Source organism: Strix uralensis, chromosome 4 (genome assembly GCF_047716275.1).
Source record: "Strix uralensis isolate ZFMK-TIS-50842 chromosome 4, bStrUra1, whole genome shotgun sequence".
Taxonomy (NCBI): Eukaryota; Metazoa; Chordata; class Aves; order Strigiformes; family Strigidae; genus Strix; species Strix uralensis.
In genome coordinates, this window is record NC_133975.1 from 121,729,186 (window position 1) to 121,747,793 (window position 18,608).

Here is an 18,608-nt window from a genome sequence, read left to right on the forward strand (position 1 = left end):
TGTGTTCAAAGAGAATTGGCTCAAAAGATGGGTCCTTCTTTCGCCCCACTCCCTTACTGTTTCAGATGTCTCAGCATAATAAAGTTCAAGTCAAATTGATTCAAGATTATTACTCAGTATGTGTCTGTGCTTCCATTGCTGGTTTGTTGGGTTTTTTTTACTCAGTTTGTCAGCTAGCAGCGTTAATCAAATGTAATTCTTTCCCCATATCTAACATGGCTTATAGTCAAAGGACCAGACCACAACAAAGCTGAAACCCATTTGTTTGGCAGACTAAGGATGTTTGTCTTTGCCTAGAAACATTTGTAGAGCTCCTGTTGATGGAAAAGGAGCCATTCAACAAGTTGGGAGTAGTTTTTAATCTCGGTATTAGAAATTAAACTGATAAGCACTGGTTTCAGTTGATCATCTGCCTTTATGGTCTCATTATGGCAAGTAAGTTCCTAAAACTAAGAAAATTATTTCCTGTATTGAGAACCTTTGTGTTATGTCTTCCGATGTTACACCTTCCGCGTTCCTGGGGCAGAGAACCTCAGATATGTGGGCTTTTATCATACCTGGCTGTCTGCAATGAATTTTACTGTGATGACAATTACTACTTCATTTTCTGGAAGAATGCACATAATATTTTGGGGGAATGAAATCGAGGAAACCTTTTTTCAGCATTCTGTGTGAAAGTTGTATGATGTTTTGCATTGTATTCCTCTGTCAAAAATAGACTATAATAATACGATGTCAAGCATTTGTAGATATCCCTGTGGAAGTTGCTCTGTGTCAAGATGCCACATTTAACATTTGAACTGACTAGGGGAGCACAGTCTGAAGTGAATTTATATAACTAAAATTGTAATAAAGATTTTGGTGGTGGTTGTATCCTATTCTCAAATATTTTTATTTTTAATTTCCTCTGAGACAAAAATAGTTGTTTTTTAAAAAGCTTGTTTCTAGTCACCCACTTCAACAAATGGCTTATATGTAGAAGCTACTTTTTGACATGCTTCATTCAGGTTAGTAATGCAGAGTAGTTGTCCTGTGGACCAATGTTATATTTAGAGCAGCCCAAAACATAGTATGAGCCTGACTTCATCACATCAGACCATCAAAAAGTAAAATGGAGGAAGTAGCTAGCTCCAGCCAAGTCAGCATACTTAAAAAAAAAAAAAAGTAATTAATATATTCATTTATATTATGACACTGTGAATTTTAGCCTCATTTTTACTGTCTTATTCTATATTGCCCTGGTTGACTGTTCTTGTTTGGTGGCACCAATTATGACTACCTATATTCCCATATTTAAGCCTATGAATGTTTTTGGTGGTTTTTTTTTTTTGGTGGGTGAGGTGATGATAAATAGGCTAACGGCTGAATAACAGCCAAGGTCTTCATCTGTGCAGCAGTGGAGTTGCCCTTGGTGAGAGTCTGACCCAATAGGCTTTATCTGAGTATTGGGGGTAGAAGATATCAACAATCAGTTAGGAGTGAATTAAGCAAACTGTCTTCAAAACTTTAAAAGCTGACCAGAGGCTTTCAGTTATATAAGCTGTGATTAAAAATATTAATGGAGTATTCAGAATATATTATACACCAGTTCAGCTGAACTGAATGAAAAAGAAGAAAAAAATAGCTATAGATCCAACTGCTTTTAAATTTCTGATGATCAGAGAGATATGGTGAAGTAGTCTACCTTATTTAATTACATATGAAAAAGCTCCAGAAATAACATAGTTTAAAAAAAAACCCAATTTGCTTATCTCTCAGGGAGAAAAAGAAAACATGTATGCGTCATTTTTGAAACGCTGTTTTGCATGGCCAAAAGTTTACTTGATCAGCCAATCCCGATTGCATTTAAGCAGCTTGTCATCTAGTGAAGTGTCAGGTACAGACCTGGATAATGATAATAATTAAAAGCATTTGGAAAACTGTTTAGTTTTACTCTGTGTTCAGGTAGTGTGCCATTCACAGCTGGGGTAGTAGCATGGGAGAGGTCTGTTGGGCAGTGAAATGAGGATTGCTCCCCAAATCTTAGCCTTTACAGAAACATCAGGAAGCAGAGAATGGTTAGAACAACTGGTGATTTTTTTTTTTCCTATTTATTTAAATCCTACCCCCCCATTTTCTTTTATTTTAAGACAAAAAGGCATGAGGATTTTGTTTTGTTGACTCTTTGGTTGTTTTCTGTTTGTTTCCTATGTTTCACATTTTTTTTTATTTTATTAAGTACACCTACAGATTTTTGAGTCGTTAGTAATACATGTAGACATATTAAATGTCTTCACTTTATCTGAAATCTGACCTGAGGCAAATCTTGCAGCAGCACTTTTTGCTTCCTTACTGTTAATAACAATGCTGTTATCTCTTATTTACAAAACTCTTTCTTTTCTCCCATGACTGTGTTCCTGTGGAGCTGTGGACTTTCGTTCTGCTTCAGTCTCTTTACATTAAGCTCCATATGCTCTGTTACATTTCTGGTATTCCTCTAGAAGTTGGTGTTAGGTTTATAATAAAACCTCTTGATTACTCCTGCTTTTTGAAGCATGCTGTTAGAAAATAATTGTGGCTTAAGAAGGTCAACCCTCTGGAGTCTTGGGCTGGCATGGGGGGAGCTGCAGGGTGAGAACAGCTATGCACTTGACTGCCATATATATTTTACTGCCTAAAAAGAGAATTCTTTGGGTTTTCTGAATATGATAGTATTTGCCTTTTGATTTTTTTTGGTAATAATTTTTTATCTTGCGTCTTTTCTGTGAGAGGAAGTGGGACTACTTTTAGTTCATCTGCTATTAACCAGCTTCATTAAAAGCAATGTTTTATATCGCGGTAACACCCCCCATGACATTTTTAGTATGACACTTAGGGATTTACGTGCATCTTAAAACTCTTCTGCAAAAGACAGTTATCAGAGGTGAAAATAATTAACAGCTGATCAGTAGTAGACTTTGCTTTCATTTGTGGTTTGTTAATGTCATTCCAATATTATCGTCCAGTTGCAAGAAGACAAACTTTATGTGACAGGCTGTGGAACTCTGGAAGTAACTACTCAAGCAAAACCCTCTTCACATGGGTATTTCTTAGGGCAGGGCGGGGTAGGGGAAGCCAGATCCTTACAATCAGTATGTGTTCTCTGGATGCAGCGCTGTTGATGTAACGTCATGCTACAGCTTGAAATGAGCAGTGGTACTCCCTCACCATCCATCCTGTCAAAATAGATGTGCTGGGGCGGGTAAGGGAGCTGCAACAGAAAACTTAGAGTGTTTTTATTTGGGGGAGTTGTGTGTTTTGTGAGATTTTTCTGTTAAATTTTTTCCTGGACCTTGTGTGTCAGTCTGGATTAACACCAATGCTTGCATAAAGAGAAGCAGTACGGTCCTGTTGCATGGCAAGGTGGATGGTGAAGAGGGTGGGAGCAGGCTGATACCTTTGAGACTGTATCCCTGAAGTAAAGGTGTTTTCTTCTGTCTGCTGGGGTCAGAAAAATGCTGTTTGTATTCAGCTCTATTAATTTTGGCAGGTACGCTCAAGCGTGTTGTACTGGCTGAGCAGCCTTGGAGGCTGGGTGTCTGCCAGTGTTGTCAGTGGAGCTGCAGTGACAAACCCAAGACTAGATGCTGCTGTGTCTCAGTTGCCTTGTAGGAACGTTTCTGAAGGGCCGAGGGGGAGCCTTGCCTCCCCATCTCCCCTTAAATCTCTTAAATCTTGCTCCTTGCTGGTGTAGTTGGATAACACACTTTCTGTGCAATATAAGCAGCTGATTTTTCACCTGTGAGTTCTGTTGTAGCATAGTAATTCCATGGCTTTAACAAAGCACTGAAGAGGGATGAATTCATACCAGTAACATACTGCAGTGGTCTTCAAAAGGAGCTCTGGTGGGGGTTCCTGAAGCTTTGGAAACAGTATTTTCTGTGAAGGAGGTGAAAGATGGTGTGAGATGCACTGGCGGACAGGAACTGCGTAGGCTCATAATGATCTTCTCGCCCCAAAAGACTGTGAACCACTGAGCTGAGATCGCTTATCTCCTGAACTATCTGGAGCTCTTTTTAGGTGTTTTCAGGTTTTTGAGGGTTGATTTGTTTGGGGAGGGATGTTAAAAGAAGCAGGCACTCAACTCTTTCCTCCAATAAGTGCTTATTTCATGAACTTCATTGAAATGCTAATAGTAACGTTTGTCCTTTTTTTTTTTTTTAAATAAATATATCAAAATGATCAGGCTTTAGGAAGAACGGGTGTTACCAATTTCATTAACTTATTTCATGTTTTATATTTATTTCAGCTCTTTAGAGAAGTAAGAATAATGAAGATCTTAAATCATCCAAATATAGGTACCTTGTTTCTTTCACATAATTTCCACCTCTGGAGAAATTTTAGCTTTCTCGCTGTTAAAATTGTTGTAGTATGAGTTTAAAAGATGATTCTGCACTAGGGTGTCAATTTACTGTAAAGTAGCAGTAATAAATACTTTTTCAGATCTGTGTGGCTTTTTTTTTTTTAAAAAGCAACCCAAAAACCCGTTTTGGTCCCTTTGCACAAAACTATTATTTGCATAACTAACCGATAATTTTGCTCCTTTTGAGTATAATACTGATTTTGACTGAATTCAGGCTCTCATTCAAAGTAAGTATATACCAAAACCAAGAAGTGGTCAAGAAATTGTTCAGGATTGTAAATTTAAATGATATAGTATTGTTAAGGGACTGTCAGCAAACTGATAACTTACCTGTCACCATATATGCCAGTTTATTGCATAAAAATGGCTATTGCTGATGCTCAAATGTGTGAAAGTTCTGCTTAATTTAGTTGCTTTTCCCATGTAACAGAAGCAGAGTATTGTTTCTTGAGAAAATATTGTCCTGTATGAGTTGACCAAATGTGTTACAATATTTTCCATTAGACAGAAAAAAGTTTCTTTAGGGTGATGGTCTGATATTATCAAGCAGCAAGCAAATAGGTGTTTTTTTCCTCTGACAGAATTCTCTGTGGGGTTAACATAATACTTCTGCAACTAGTTAATTGGTTAATAAATGGCTTTCTTTTCTAGTGAAGCTATTTGAAGTCATTGAAACTGAAAAAACTCTCTATTTAATAATGGAATATGCAAGTGGGGGTAAGTACCTCTCTGCTGTGATGACACATGTAAACAAATTGCCAGGTGGGAGAAAGCACTTGTTTTCTTTGAAGTTTTGCTTTCTTTTTCAGGAAATACTAATAATGTCATGGTAGTGTAAAATATTAAGCAAAATCTTTAATATTCTCTGGGACTTCTTTGGGCAACATAATTAATTATAACTTGTAAAACCAGCTTCTGAACTTACTGCCATTTAGTAACATTTGCTTTGTTTTCACAACTCAAATTTAATGGGAATCTTTATTCGGCCATCACTTGTTCCTGTTTGTAATAAATGCCAACTTCTGTTGTATTCAGCTCCCTACCTCTGGTGTCCTATTTTGTATGAGATATTTGGTAAAAACATGTTCAGATGAAACATTTTTATTTTTCTATAACTCTTGCTTTCAAAAGCAGGAGTACTGCAACTTCTGGTTTTTAGATGTTGATGACATTTGACATATCTTAATCACAGACCTTTTACAGTCAAGAATTGTTAGGCTTAGCCTTAGGCCATTTTAGGAGGAACTTAAACATTTATTCCTGATTGCAGAGGGGGAGGGGAAGGTAGACATCATGCAATGTCAGATATTTTCACCAGAGCTAGAATTAAGGTATTCAGGCTTAATTTACTCCTTGCTGGCTAAAACCTAATAGCACCCAGTTTGTCAATGTGACCCTTTAGCATCAGCAACTGGGAATCTCAAATAGTTGAGACTTTTCTTTAGTTTGGGAGGGAGATGAGACTTCTCTTCAGAGAAAATCAACACTGAATTCTGACTCTTATGTTAGACTACCTGAAGTTTAACGAATTACTATAAATCAAGTAATGATTGTTTACCTGCCTGTGTTTTCTTCTAGCAGCTTCCTAAATGCTCAGCTAAGATTTGTCTAAACAGGAACACAGTTGGTAAAATACTGTTAAAAATTGCTAGTACAGGTGTTTGTGTAGGCATCTCTGTGCTGTTTGATGGTGTTAGACTTAGAAGTGAAGTCCTATTGCCATCTAGTGATTAGCTTCTAGGAGGTAGAAGGGCCAGTGGCTCTCTAAAGCAGTGAGGATCTTTCTCAGAGTAATGGAGATACACATACTGTACTGGTCTAAAAGGCCATGAGCAGTACCCTTTGCATGAGCCATGTTGTGCAAGACAGGAATGGTGGCAGGCATCAATTCCCCATATTTCCTCTTTATCAAGATACTGGTCACGCGTGATGCATATGAACTCCGTGGCTGCAGGATGAAAGAAACTATTGCTACAACTGCAACACTTTGCATAAATTTGGGCTAATTCTTTCTCTAGTGTCATTTTCCCTGAATTATCAAGAAGTGTTCAGGTTTGTTACTTCAAGCTTTTTGAAGAAACAGCTGTGAAATACAGCTGAGAGAGTTATCTGAGTTGAGTATTAAATAATACACTACAGAGTGTAGTAAGGCTATTTTGTAGAAAATCCTGATGTTCCCTCAGATTGCTCAGTTGTTGCTTTTCCTGCTGTATGAATATGGGGGTTTTATTCCAATTTAGTGGAGTTGCTTCTTTTCAGAAATAAATATGGAGTTACTCAGCTCTTCCCTTGTGAGGGGGGGAAGAAAACGATGTTTTCTTACTCAGTAGAGGATATTTAGATATTTGATCCACTTATAAAGTTTTCATTAATTTTGCATATTAGTGAAGATTTTTTAAAACTGCATACTGGTCTGTGTTTGTAGGAGTTCTTATGTACGTGACTATTGGGTTTTAGTAAAGAAAATCTCCCGTGTTCTCACAAACATGTCAGTGTTTCATGGGCCAGTTGGCTGCACTTAAAGCTCAAACATTGTAGTCTTATTGATGTCCTGTAAAATGACTGGATCGATTAAAGGGAAAAAAACCAAAACACAACAGATCTTCAGTACTGTTTTGATAATCTCCTTTAGCCATCCATAGCTATACAACATTGGGCTTGTTCAGGAGTAATCCTTCTCAGTATATCTTGCAGATCTGATGGTTGTGTGATTATGTCAGTGTGTCCTGCTGTGCTCATTATTGCAACGTTCCTTGCAGATACCTCTTCCAAGCCTAGGTTAAAGATAAGATTTTTGGGGTTTGGTTAGAACAATTTTATACACATGCACAAAGAAAAATTCTAGTGCTGGTAGGACAGTATTTACAAATATCATCAGATGTTCTCATATATGAAGCTATTTTTTGTGGGGCACAATAAACCCTTGTGAGAAAGTCTGTGAATGTTTATTTACAAGACAGAAGTATGCTGCTAAGTTTCTATCATAAATAATTGGAAGGAAGTGGGGGTTTTTGTCTATATCCAGTCATTCATTAAGTCTTATTATTTTCTTGTTTAAGAGATGACGGTGTAGTAATTGCATAGCAGTTGTGCCTTGTTCTTTTGAGCTAACCTGTAATCATAAACTTGAAGTACAGTCATTCCAGTGAAGCTGCTGTGGGCAACTGCTAGAGAGGAATCTCTAGAGTCTGAAACTGGCATTAATATATCTCTTTATTGAATTGTAGGGGAAGTGTTTGACTATCTGGTTGCACATGGAAGAATGAAGGAAAAGGAGGCTAGAGCTAAATTTAGACAGGTATGTATAACATTCCTATACATCAACTCTTCCCACCCTCCTTTTTAATGCTGAAATGATTAAAAAGGCTGTCCTTTGCATTTGACTTCTTGCAGTGTTCATCGTGTTGTGGACTTGTAGCCCTTAATGAGAAAGAAGCTTGGGTTACAGTAGTACTTGGAAGGGGCTAGAAGTCTCTTCAGTGGTGCTAGTTTCCTTAGTGTGCTGTGTGCCAGGGTGTCCAGGAATGCCAGAACACAGTTACTGCTTGATTTGGAAGTGTGTCTTGTTCCAAAATGCATTTCCTCTAGGTTGATTTCATATATCCTTAGTTCAGCTGGTTTGTAACATTTTGGAAGTTATTCAAATGTAACAATCTACAAACAGGCCAGTTTCAAAATGCAGGCAGTGCATGTAACAGGGACCCATTCACATCCATCTGCTTACATGAAAATATGCAGTTTTATTGTTGTTCTAAAAAGTCATGGAAAAGTCATTTCTAGGCTTGTTACTTTAGCTTTTTTTATGATGGATAAACTAGCCCTGAAAAGATGTTGGAATTTCATTGGTCTGTAAAAAGCATTTCCATTACTGCAGTAAAGCAGTATTGAACGTAACCAAATATTTTTGCATAACTAATTTAAATCTCTGCTCTTGTAGCATCGAGAGTTTCATTTGCAGACCTGACTGGTCTGATATACTTTGTTTCCTGGTCTTGTGCAGAAATTTGGTCACTTTGATAACCTAGATAATGTTGTGAAAAGTAATAAGTATCAAAATTATGCTCGCACTTACTGACACTTTAAAATAATGAATAGGGACGAGAATGTTTTGTTGAATGATATGCAGGGGTTTTAAACTGGTGAATTGTGGCAACGATGTGACAGTGAGTTTCACTGTTGCAAGGGGAGGCTTCGATAGCTTCACTTAAGTGTAGCTATACAAAAGTAGAAGAAATTTTGTATAATATGTGAGACTTCCAGGAGATTGATTAATGACTTTCACAAAATGCCTTGTAAAGAAAACTTTTACACTTCTCTAGTGTGGGTAGTGTGACTGAAAGGAACAACTAGGGAACTAGGAAACTGTGCCACAACTGTTTTGCTCCCTCTGTCTCATATAGTAAGAGTTGTGTGAAAGCAACATAAGCAAAAAGCTCAAAAGTAGCAATGAAAGTAAAGAAAAATAGTAATGTGTTTAACCCAACATAAGGAGGTAACAAAAGTGTTTCTGAGAAATCCTTGTTCCTTTGTTTTCTTTCATCCCTTTAAGTCTTGTATTTACCCTCTTCAATCTTTTTTTGGGGGGAAAAAAAAAAACCAAACCAACAAATCCACCAAAAACCAACAAACAAAATGACCCAAAAAAAGCAGCTGCAGACTTTATATCCCCAGAAGTGATTTGTGATTACTGGAGTGATACAACTTGATAGTAAGGAATTTTTTTTTCTTCCTCTTTAACAAAATCTTACATATCTTCTGCTGCTGCTTCCCTCCCTTTCATATTCCAGCAGGTAGAGAACTTTCCTTTGTGACTGAGGGTTTCTGGTATGTGTTTCTGTGCTGTGTTGGAGTAGATGTGATGGGTTGTGGAGCAGTCATTCCCACTTCAGCCCTCTTTTCTAAATCCCAGGCTGTTGCCTTGCTCTGTGTAAGGCCACTTGAAGAGCTCAGAGTAATTTGAGAGGATTTGCTGTTCTCTCTCAGATGTGAATGTTGAAAACTTCTACTGGTATGGTTCTCTGCTCTTTGTCCTCAGTTTCTTTTGTCAAGAGCTGTGTGGAAAAAGATCTTGCAGTAATTCCATTGAAATTGCATGTTTGTTCAACAAATACCTACTTTTTTCCCAACAATTTGACTCCCTTTTAAGTGAAAACTTGTGGAAACAGGTCAAACATGTTTTACAGGTACACTTTTAGTGCTTAATTTTATGGGAAAATGTGGGTAGTACAGGATATATGTAACTTCATTTTTCAAAAACAAATGTGAAGGGAAAGAATTTAAAAGGTAGTTAACCTGCTGAGCTGGGCATTTGACCCATCAAGAGTTGATTTTGTGTACTTCAGATGCTCAGCTTTTTTTGTACTTTGGTAGACTAAATGCTGTTTGTAAGGATATATAGATGGCCTCACTTGAATCCACTGAAATACACAGGAGTATGTTTTCAGTTTCTTCTAAGTCTTGTCTCCTGATGCAGGCACCTGTGCTCTGTCTGTCCTCCCTCAACATCTGACTTCCCAGCTACTGAGCACAACCAACTTTAGAGGACCTTGATCGCAAAGATGGGAGGCTCTAGAGAGTTTCAAAAGCATGAGTGCCTGGAAAAAGAGAATGCTGGTAACGACCCAAGGAGAGAAACTATAGCATGAGCTCATTGCGCTTTGCTAGAGAGAGGAGCATGTGCTCAGTACAGGCAACTTTGATCAGAGTTTGGCATTTGTTAGCCGCTAGGGCTCTGGCTGTGGGACAGTGTCAAAGGAAACTAGATCTTACTGGGTTTACAGGTCATAAAACTATTAATTTCACCTTACTGTAGTCCCAGAATAGCTTCATACAGCTTTTAGCCATTGTTGGAGGGAGAATGCTCTCTGTAGACCTTTTATCTGATTCAGTGCAGCTGTTCTTACGTTAGATAGAGACTTATGACATAAGAGGGATTTTTTTTTTTAATTTGCTAACTGGTTTAACAGACGGTGGCTTTCTTTGAAGAAACAGTTGTGCCCTGGTATTGAGCTTAGTTCTTACAATAGGTTGTATTATATCTTGTTTTCAGATCATGTTTCTTCTTTCAGTAGATGTGATTTCTGGATCAAACACTTGTGTTATATCTGAGGAGGCACTTCCTCTCTAACAGGCAAAGAGCAGAATTTGGTAATTCTCCCCTCTTTGCTTGTTAAAAAAAAATACAGTATTTTTTTGTACATTTTGTTACGCATACTTAAGGTTTTTAGCAGGAAATAAGAATGTCAAAGACAGTGATCGTGTTATTCCAGTCACGCTTGACAAGGAGCACAGGGGAGGGCACAAACACTAAAAATACAGCCATGGTCTGCAGTTCTCCATTTCAAACTCCTTTTGTGCAGCCATGTGTGAGAAATTCAAATCCAGAACATTTTGCATTCTTAATGTCACCTTGTTTTTCTTCCTCTCTTACAGGCTTCCAAGCAGTTCAGGTTCGATCTTACCATCCTTTTTCCATAGAAAAATCTGCCCATCTGGATAAGAATTAATGTAAAATGAGAAGCCAAGACTGAAGGCAGAGGGTCTCCCAAAATTCATGCGTATTAATTCCTTCTCTTCCTTTACTGGAGCCAATTAGATCTGGCCTCCTTCAGTCTTCCCACTCTTTCCTTGCAGAAGCAGTTTAGAATTTTTAATGCTGGTAGATGTTAGGACAGATCTTGCAACATAAAAAATCCACAAAATACATCTTACTTGTGTATGTTCCAGTTAAGAAGCAAAATACTAGTGGCAGTGTGGAAGGGACCTTGAGAGGTCATTTATCTATCCTTTTGTCATTTAATCCTTGTGAAGAATTGTTTCTCTGCCTAGAGATAACTTGTTCCAACTTGTTTTTTAAAACCTATGATTATACAGATTTTTGAAACCCCTCCCAATGCTCCAATTGTTACCTCTAGCAAAAAAGTCTTCTGTTTCTTCCCTCTCCCCACCTGCCAAGCATCAGCAAATTTCTCACACTCAAGTAGATTGGGGATGAGGGGGGCTGTCAAAGGAAACAGTGATGAAGGTGGAAGACAAGGGAGTCAATCCAGTGCAGCCATGCTTTGTGCTATTTTTCATTGTTATGACTGCTGTTCTTCAATTATTGATGTCATACACATTGTATTATTTGCCTTCCATTTAGATTGGACTCGCTTCTGCAGTCTCTGTGCTATCCTGTTGCAATGCAGGGTAGTTCAAAAGCATCTCCAAAGGAAACTACTGATTGATCATCTGCTAGACCTTCCGCTCTTAGTCAGAGTAAAAGCAGTATAGGAGCGAGAGGTATAGTGCTGTGTCTCTGAGGTGTTTGTCATGCTATCAGCCTTGGAGAAGCCCCTGCAGAGTGAGCTTGTGACTAGCACTAAAGTAATGGTAGCGGAGAGGAAAGGCAGGAAAACCAAAAGGATGGTACAGGTGGTAGCGTGGGAGCACTTTGGCAGTTTCGGTAACTGTAAAAAGCTGAGCTTGGAGTCTGAAAGAGGGAGCCAATACATAAAGGAACAAGCTAAAACAGAATGAAAGTGTAGGAAATGGAAATATTTCAACTTTTCATAGACTGCTTGGTTTCTAAGGTGGCATTTTGCACGTGTGTGACTAATACAGGAGCACAAAGGTCATAATATTGGTGCTTATGTTTCAAATGCAAAATTGTCTGGTAAGGCAGTTCTGTGACCTACTTTACTTTCACTGACTCTAAATACTAGGAGAGAGAACCATTGCTTCTTACCAGTACAGGAGGATTCTTATACTAAGCTGGGCGGTCCGATCACAAGTGGGTTTTTTTTGTAGCAGTAGTGATACCTCATCTTTCTGTATTGGAAATTTTCTTAATCTTGAATGAAGAATGGAAATATATTTATTTAAGCATAGTTATTACAGTGAGTTATTTTTATGTGCAGTTCCACTTAAAGAAGTAATAACATCTGCCTCAATTCTGACCACGTATGCATGACAATAAAATATATTTGACCACACTTGTGATCAGGTAACAGTAAGACTTTATCCAGCTTTTCCATACATGTAGAGTTCTGCAACAATGCTTATGACTCTAAAGCAATGTACTAGGACACTGTACTGTGCAAATAGCTTATAGTTTTCTATATAAAGCAGGAAAAACTTGGTATTTGGAAATTGTGATGGAAGAAGTTATTCCGTTACACTTAAGAGACGGAGTTTTTTCCATTGAGCTTGCTATTCTTGTACAGTATACAAATACAATAAACCATATGCACTTAGACAGCAGACCTGTGTCAGATGCATAGTTGCTTCTGACTGCATAAGTTTTGACAAACAAGCTGCTGTTTCCCAGTAGTTTCTCCAGTAGCTAAGCTCATTTCTTACCCTTTTCTCTCCATGCTGCGGCATGAAAAATCACCTTTGGAGAGGGACTGGAAGACTTCAGTCTAGAGGGAAAGCTTTGATAGCTGTATACAGTATTGGAATGGAAATACTTCACTAACCTTTCTGAAAGTCATTGCTTTTACTGGTCTATAATTAGCCACACAGGAAAAACAAAATCCTCTTTCAAGTCTAGTAGAAACCAAATAGATCAAATAACAAACACCTAAGTTATTTAGCAGCTTTTCCCCAAATACGCTGGTCACTGTAGTAGCTGGTTACGTAGCTCTGAGTGAATAAGTACGTGTCAACTTTAGTAATAACTGTTGAACTTTTTGATTAAAACTCCTGTTTCTTTGAGATTTCATTTATATAATTGGGTTTGTTTTCTATCCAGATAGTATCTGCAGTGCAGTATTGCCATCAAAAGCATATTGTTCATAGAGATCTCAAGGTGAGTAGAAAAATGTGCGTGAAGTGTGTGTGTGAGCTTCTGTACCTGTGGGTGTGATCTTTATTGGGCTGATAAAATGTAGTGGATATTAAGCTTTCTGATTTTTTTTTTTTGCATGTGTTATAGCAAGTTTTGAGCATGTTTAAAGTATAGAACTGTGTCAAATATAAGGAAGAGGATTTGTAAGGCTTTTAAATACAGAAATGTAATGGCTGCTGAAAGATAGCCTCTCACCCTGTGGTCAGATTCAAATCTGATGCAGGTCAGTGTTAACTGAGAGATATTTTTTAAAAAAAAAAAAAAAGGTAGTTTGATAGAGGTATGACAAGCTTTGGGCCTGAACAGAATGAATTACCAGTTGTGATGATGAAACTGAAGTATGGCTTCTTTGTAGCTTGGCATGAAATTGCATATCCCTTAACATAACAGCTCCCATAGTTTGAAGCTATTGTACAGAGATTTTTAAAATAGGGGATGTGTGAATGATAGACTAAAGCAAGACCTTGCAAGAAAGGGAACGGTAACAGATGTTTCAGCTTTTTTACTTTTAAGAATGAGTAAAAACAGACAGTAGCATTCAAAACCAAGTATTTTAAGTTCATCTTACAAACCATTCTTTCTCTTCCAGGCTGAAAATCTATTGCTAGATGCAGATATGAACATTAAAATAGCTGACTTTGGTTTTAGCAATGAGTTTACAGTCGGAAATAAACTGGACACCTTTTGTGGCAGCCCACCATATGCTGCTCCAGAGCTCTTTCAAGGGAAGAAATATGATGGACCTGAAGTAGATGTTTGGAGTTTAGGTGTTATTCTTTATACTCTTGTGAGTGGATCTCTTCCTTTTGATGGACAGAACTTAAAGGTGTGTTTTTGTAGAACATGTTGGGCCTGTTTATCTAATGTTTTAAGTGATTTTCTGCTTACAACTTACTGTCTCTTTTTCTTCTGTTACCAAGGAACTTAGAGAAAGAGTGCTAAGGGGAAAATACAGGATTCCTTTCTACATGTCCACAGACTGTGAAAACCTCCTCAAACGTTTCCTGGTGCTAAACCCAACAAAAAGAGGCACTCTAGAGGTAATGACACAAATAAGGTGCATCAGAAAGCTAGAAATTATGTTTTGCAAACGGTATCTTTGAGTTGTAACTTACTATTGTCATACTGTTCCTGAGTAATTTATTTGAAGTGGGTTCAGGGGGTGGGGTGTGAGTAAAGCATATGGCTTTTCTTTTAAATTTTGTTTATGGGGGTTACAAGACACCTTACTCCACAGTTACTTTCAAAATGAGTGTGAGACTACAACTGCATATGTCATACAACTTATCCTGATGGTTACCTTGTGGATTTCTGCGTTAATAGGTGATCCACCAGCCCATTTTCCACATTTTCAAATGTGAACTGGAAGTGTTGGCTGCTAGGTTATGATGTGGTTGCCTTTTGTCTGCATTTTGTACTATCATGGAGGAAAAAGACCCAAACAATACTGTCTTTCATGAACTTCCATAGTCGAGCCTGAACCTACTAGACTTGTCAGAGGTGTCACACTGCTCCTGGCCTGTGTTACAGGCTCTTAGCTTTCACTGTGTGCCAGAATACAGCTGATTGCAAAACAGCTTGGCTTGATGTGCATAGTTGATTCTCCTCACTGAAGCAAAACAAAACTGAGTAGGTGCTGGGGCCTGTTCTGGAAAAGAAAAGCTAGAAAAGGCCTTAGTGTTTGGTAGATAGGGGAGTTCTTTCAACAGCTCATTTTCTTTGCTGGTAAGTGTACTGCACTAACAAACCACTTTCTTTTATAGCAAATTATGAAGGACAGGTGGATCAATGCAGGGCATGAGGAGGATGAACTTAAACCTTTTGTTGAACCAGAACTAGACATCTCGGACCAGAAAAGAATAGGTAATCGGGTATTTCTCAAAATATGATACTGTTTGCATGATGTGGGTGTTTTTGGTTTTTTCCTCCACCACTCTGTATTTGATTGCCATTTGGAAAAAGTAATTAATCTTTTAATATTGGTATTTCATCAGGCTTATGTTCTCACACTTAATTGTTTTGTTTAATTCTTTAAACATGCATTTCTTTCTCTTGAACTTAAACACTCAGCCAGCCTAAACATCAGAGTGTTTCTGTTACTTACAGGCTGTGTGTTTGTTTTTAGATATTATGGTAGGAATGGGATATTCTCAAGAAGAAATTCAAGAATCCCTTAGTAATATGAAGTATGATGAAATCACAGCTACGTACTTACTGCTAGGAAGGAAATCGTCAGAGGTAAGTACCATTCTTATACATGCAAAGAAACAAAGGAATCAGAAAGTGTCCTTAGCAAAGTTAGAAGCAAAAATTAAGTCAGTAACTATAGGCATTGAATTCCTGCATGGAAGTCCATTACACTTAAAATCACATTATTCTAATCATCAGTGTCAACTGTCCGAACAATGCTGGGGTTTTTTTTCCACTCTGATCGGAGTCAGTAAACTCTTGCCTTTAAGCTCTCCAGAACTACCCTGCTTGCTCAGCACTTACTTCATCTGAAGGACTTTGTATGCCAGTTACTGTCCTGTCTAGTCTAGGAGCTCAAGTGTGAATGCGCCAGCTATTAAGAGAACCAAGGAGGAAAACCAATAAACCTAGAAAAGTTCTTGCATTGTACATTACCTTTCCATATGATGTTGAGAGGGCTTGCCATCATTAAACTGCTCTTGGTTCATCTGCTGGAGGAGTTGGTGTGGTGGCTTCTATGAAATGCATCCTCTCTTCCTGTTAAAATGCTAGAGAACTCTGAGGAGAGAGTACTGGAGGTAGAGATGGATTTTCTGATTGCTCTTTGAGGAGCTGCAAATTCTGCTGAGTTTTACCTAAAGCAGTTGCACAACAATCTAAGAGAAGTTGGGGCCTCTAAGAAACTTCCTTGCTGCCAGAAAGTTTCCTGTGTACCAGAGTCATCTTCCTTCTGCCTCCCTGTTACTGCTCCCATCACATGATGGATGTTTAATTTGTTTTGCCTGAACTCCTTTTTTAATGTTCTCATTTGTGTTGTAGTTGGATGCAAGTGATTCAAGCTCCAGCAGCAATCTTTCACTTGCCAAAGTTAGGCCAAGTAGTGATCTTAATAATAGCACTGGACAATCTCCTCATCACAAAGTTCAGAGAAGCATATCTTCCAGCCAGAAACAGCGGCGGTACAGCGATCACGGTGAGCAATTCTCATTTTCAGTGTTGCAGAATCTAGTGACTTTGAGTTCTCTTTGGTTTCTGAATTTGCCTCCATCCCCCAAAGGTAAGGATGATAACAGGAGTGTAGCTGACAGCATGGGGGTTAAATAATTTACTGAATAACTATTTTTTTAAAAAATTGGTTTTGTTATAAAGCTTTCAAAAACAGCGTCTAGAGAAATGCTGAATACACCAACTTAATTCTCTTATTCTGCCTTGTGTTATCCCTTGCATTCCTGACCATGCTGGGAAAGTCTTGTTACACAAATTGAAGAGAATGTTGCAACCCCCTTTTTCATGAAAAGCACAGCACTCCTCCCCCATGCTCTTGTATGTCTGTTCAGCTTTTGTTTTCTTTTGACACTAGTAGGTCAGCTTGTGTCTAAAACTTGAAGAAATGTCAGTTTGCCAATATTTCTTGTTTCCTGTTTCCTGAGGGTAGTGTCACTTCATTGTCCTGCAGGAATTAAATTTCTAAAGAACAGTGTCTCAGACAAACTTAGAACTCTTCTGCTTAATGAGTGTGCAAGATAGTAGCTTAGGGTTTTCTAGATAGCTTAAACATCTTCCTGCTCAGACACTGACTCATAAAAGGAGTCTCTGCTTAGGTCTACTTTTAAATACCTGAAGTGCATTCAGAGGTTGCTTTCCTTTGGAAAGTCTCCTGGGGTAATGGTTACTGTGTTTTGCGATGTTTTTTTAATATATATATTTTATTATATACATATATGTAATTTTATGTGTGTGCATATACATACGCTTTTTGATTAATTATTATTAAAACACTGACTACAGAGTTGATGTATCTTGATGTATCCTCTTCCGAGGAGGTGTAATTGAGACAGCGAAAAACACAATCCTGATGTCTTCACAGGCTTTTCCCCATGTCCAGGAAACTATTAAAGCAAGAGGGGGCTTGGGACTGTTGAAGGGGCTCTTCGTTCTCAGGTGTGCCAAAGCAGTTTTCTGTTCCTGGAACACCCGGGGAGGCTGGTGGCCAACTGCCGCTGCTTCTGGGCTGTTCCAGGAGCGCAGTCTGCTGGCCATTAGTCCAGGGTTGTGTCACCAGGTTCCCGTCTCAGGAGCCTGTTTTGTCAGAAATTGGCTTGAACAGCATGTGCCAGCTTTGTGCTTGTGAAGGATCATCTGGTTTGAGTCAGTTACTTGTTAAGTATCTTTAAGATGACTCTAAAGGGTTTTTCCTAGCAAGCCCAAACCAGTGTCAGTACTCAAACACCAGAAACCTCCATGAAATTCATAATTCTTTCATGGAAATCAAGTAGCATCTTCACCTGGAAAGGTTTTTGTTTTTCACAATATTTTACTGTCTTCTGAAATACACATATTTTGATCATTTAAATAATTACTTTTTTGCAACTCTGATTTCTAGCCCAATTATTTTGATTCTCATGTGTGAATACTTTTCTATTGTAGTGAAAAATAGCTACTGCACTTCTGAGAAGAAAAATCCTTTTCCTGTTTCTTTTGTTCATTTTTTAAGCTGGACCATCCATCCCCTCAGTAGTGGCTTATCCCAAAAGAAGCCAGACTAGTACTACAGACAGTGACCTCAAAGAGGAAGGAATTCAGTCAAGAAAATCCAGCAGTAGTGCTGTTGCAGGAAGAGGAATTGCACCAGCTAGTCCAATGCTTGGAAATGCCAGCAATCCCAATAAGGCTGATATTCCTGAACGTAAGAAAAGTTCGGCTGTTCCTAGTGTAAGTAGAAACTCTTATTTATCAAAACCATGCAATGTTTTTGAGGGTTGAAAAAGTGTTAAATCTGTGATTTATCAGTGGTGCTGATTTCATTCATCAAGAGTAAATGTAGGTATCTCATACAGTTGCCTTTTTTTCCCCTACATCAGTCAGCTACTCAAGTTACCTTTTTAATATTCCTGAAGTAGTAGGTATTAATAATTAGCACTAGTAGCTGTTTGTAAACAGACATAACTTGGGTGTTAAAATATATTTTAAAAAAAAAAAAACTGAACCCAAAAGCTGTCCCCTGAAATTTCGTATGAGTTATTTCTGTTATCACCAACTACTCGTCTTTGGCCTCTGTACAGAAGAACGAAATATCTGCTTTTATTGTCCTGTTCTATAGTTTTATGTATATTAAGGAGCCACCTAATCTTTGTTCTTAAACAGGCTATTCCAAGTCATAGTTACATATATTAAGACTATCAAAGAAATGTAGCTCTAAAAATTGTT

At 38.1% G+C, this 18,608-nt stretch overlaps 1 protein-coding gene across 18 annotated transcripts in view; it reads left to right on the forward strand.

Moving 5' to 3' along the window:
• Positions 1 to 18,608, forward strand: part of MARK3 (microtubule affinity regulating kinase 3) — a 62,606-nt gene that overhangs the window by 22,885 nt on the left and 21,113 nt on the right. For all 18 annotated transcript variants that reach the window (XM_074868876.1, XM_074868870.1, XM_074868873.1 and 15 more), the window contains 10 exons: positions 4,268 to 4,316; positions 5,033 to 5,098; positions 7,609 to 7,679; positions 13,116 to 13,172; positions 13,801 to 14,037; positions 14,132 to 14,251; positions 14,975 to 15,074; positions 15,337 to 15,449; positions 16,221 to 16,374; positions 17,896 to 18,113. In XM_074868876.1, the coding sequence (XP_074724977.1) occupies positions 4,268 to 4,316; positions 5,033 to 5,098; positions 7,609 to 7,679; positions 13,116 to 13,172; positions 13,801 to 14,037; positions 14,132 to 14,251; positions 14,975 to 15,074; positions 15,337 to 15,449; positions 16,221 to 16,374; positions 17,896 to 18,113 (1,185 nt within the window). The remainder of the gene's footprint in view (positions 1 to 4,267; positions 4,317 to 5,032; positions 5,099 to 7,608; positions 7,680 to 13,115; positions 13,173 to 13,800; positions 14,038 to 14,131; positions 14,252 to 14,974; positions 15,075 to 15,336; positions 15,450 to 16,220; positions 16,375 to 17,895; positions 18,114 to 18,608) is intronic.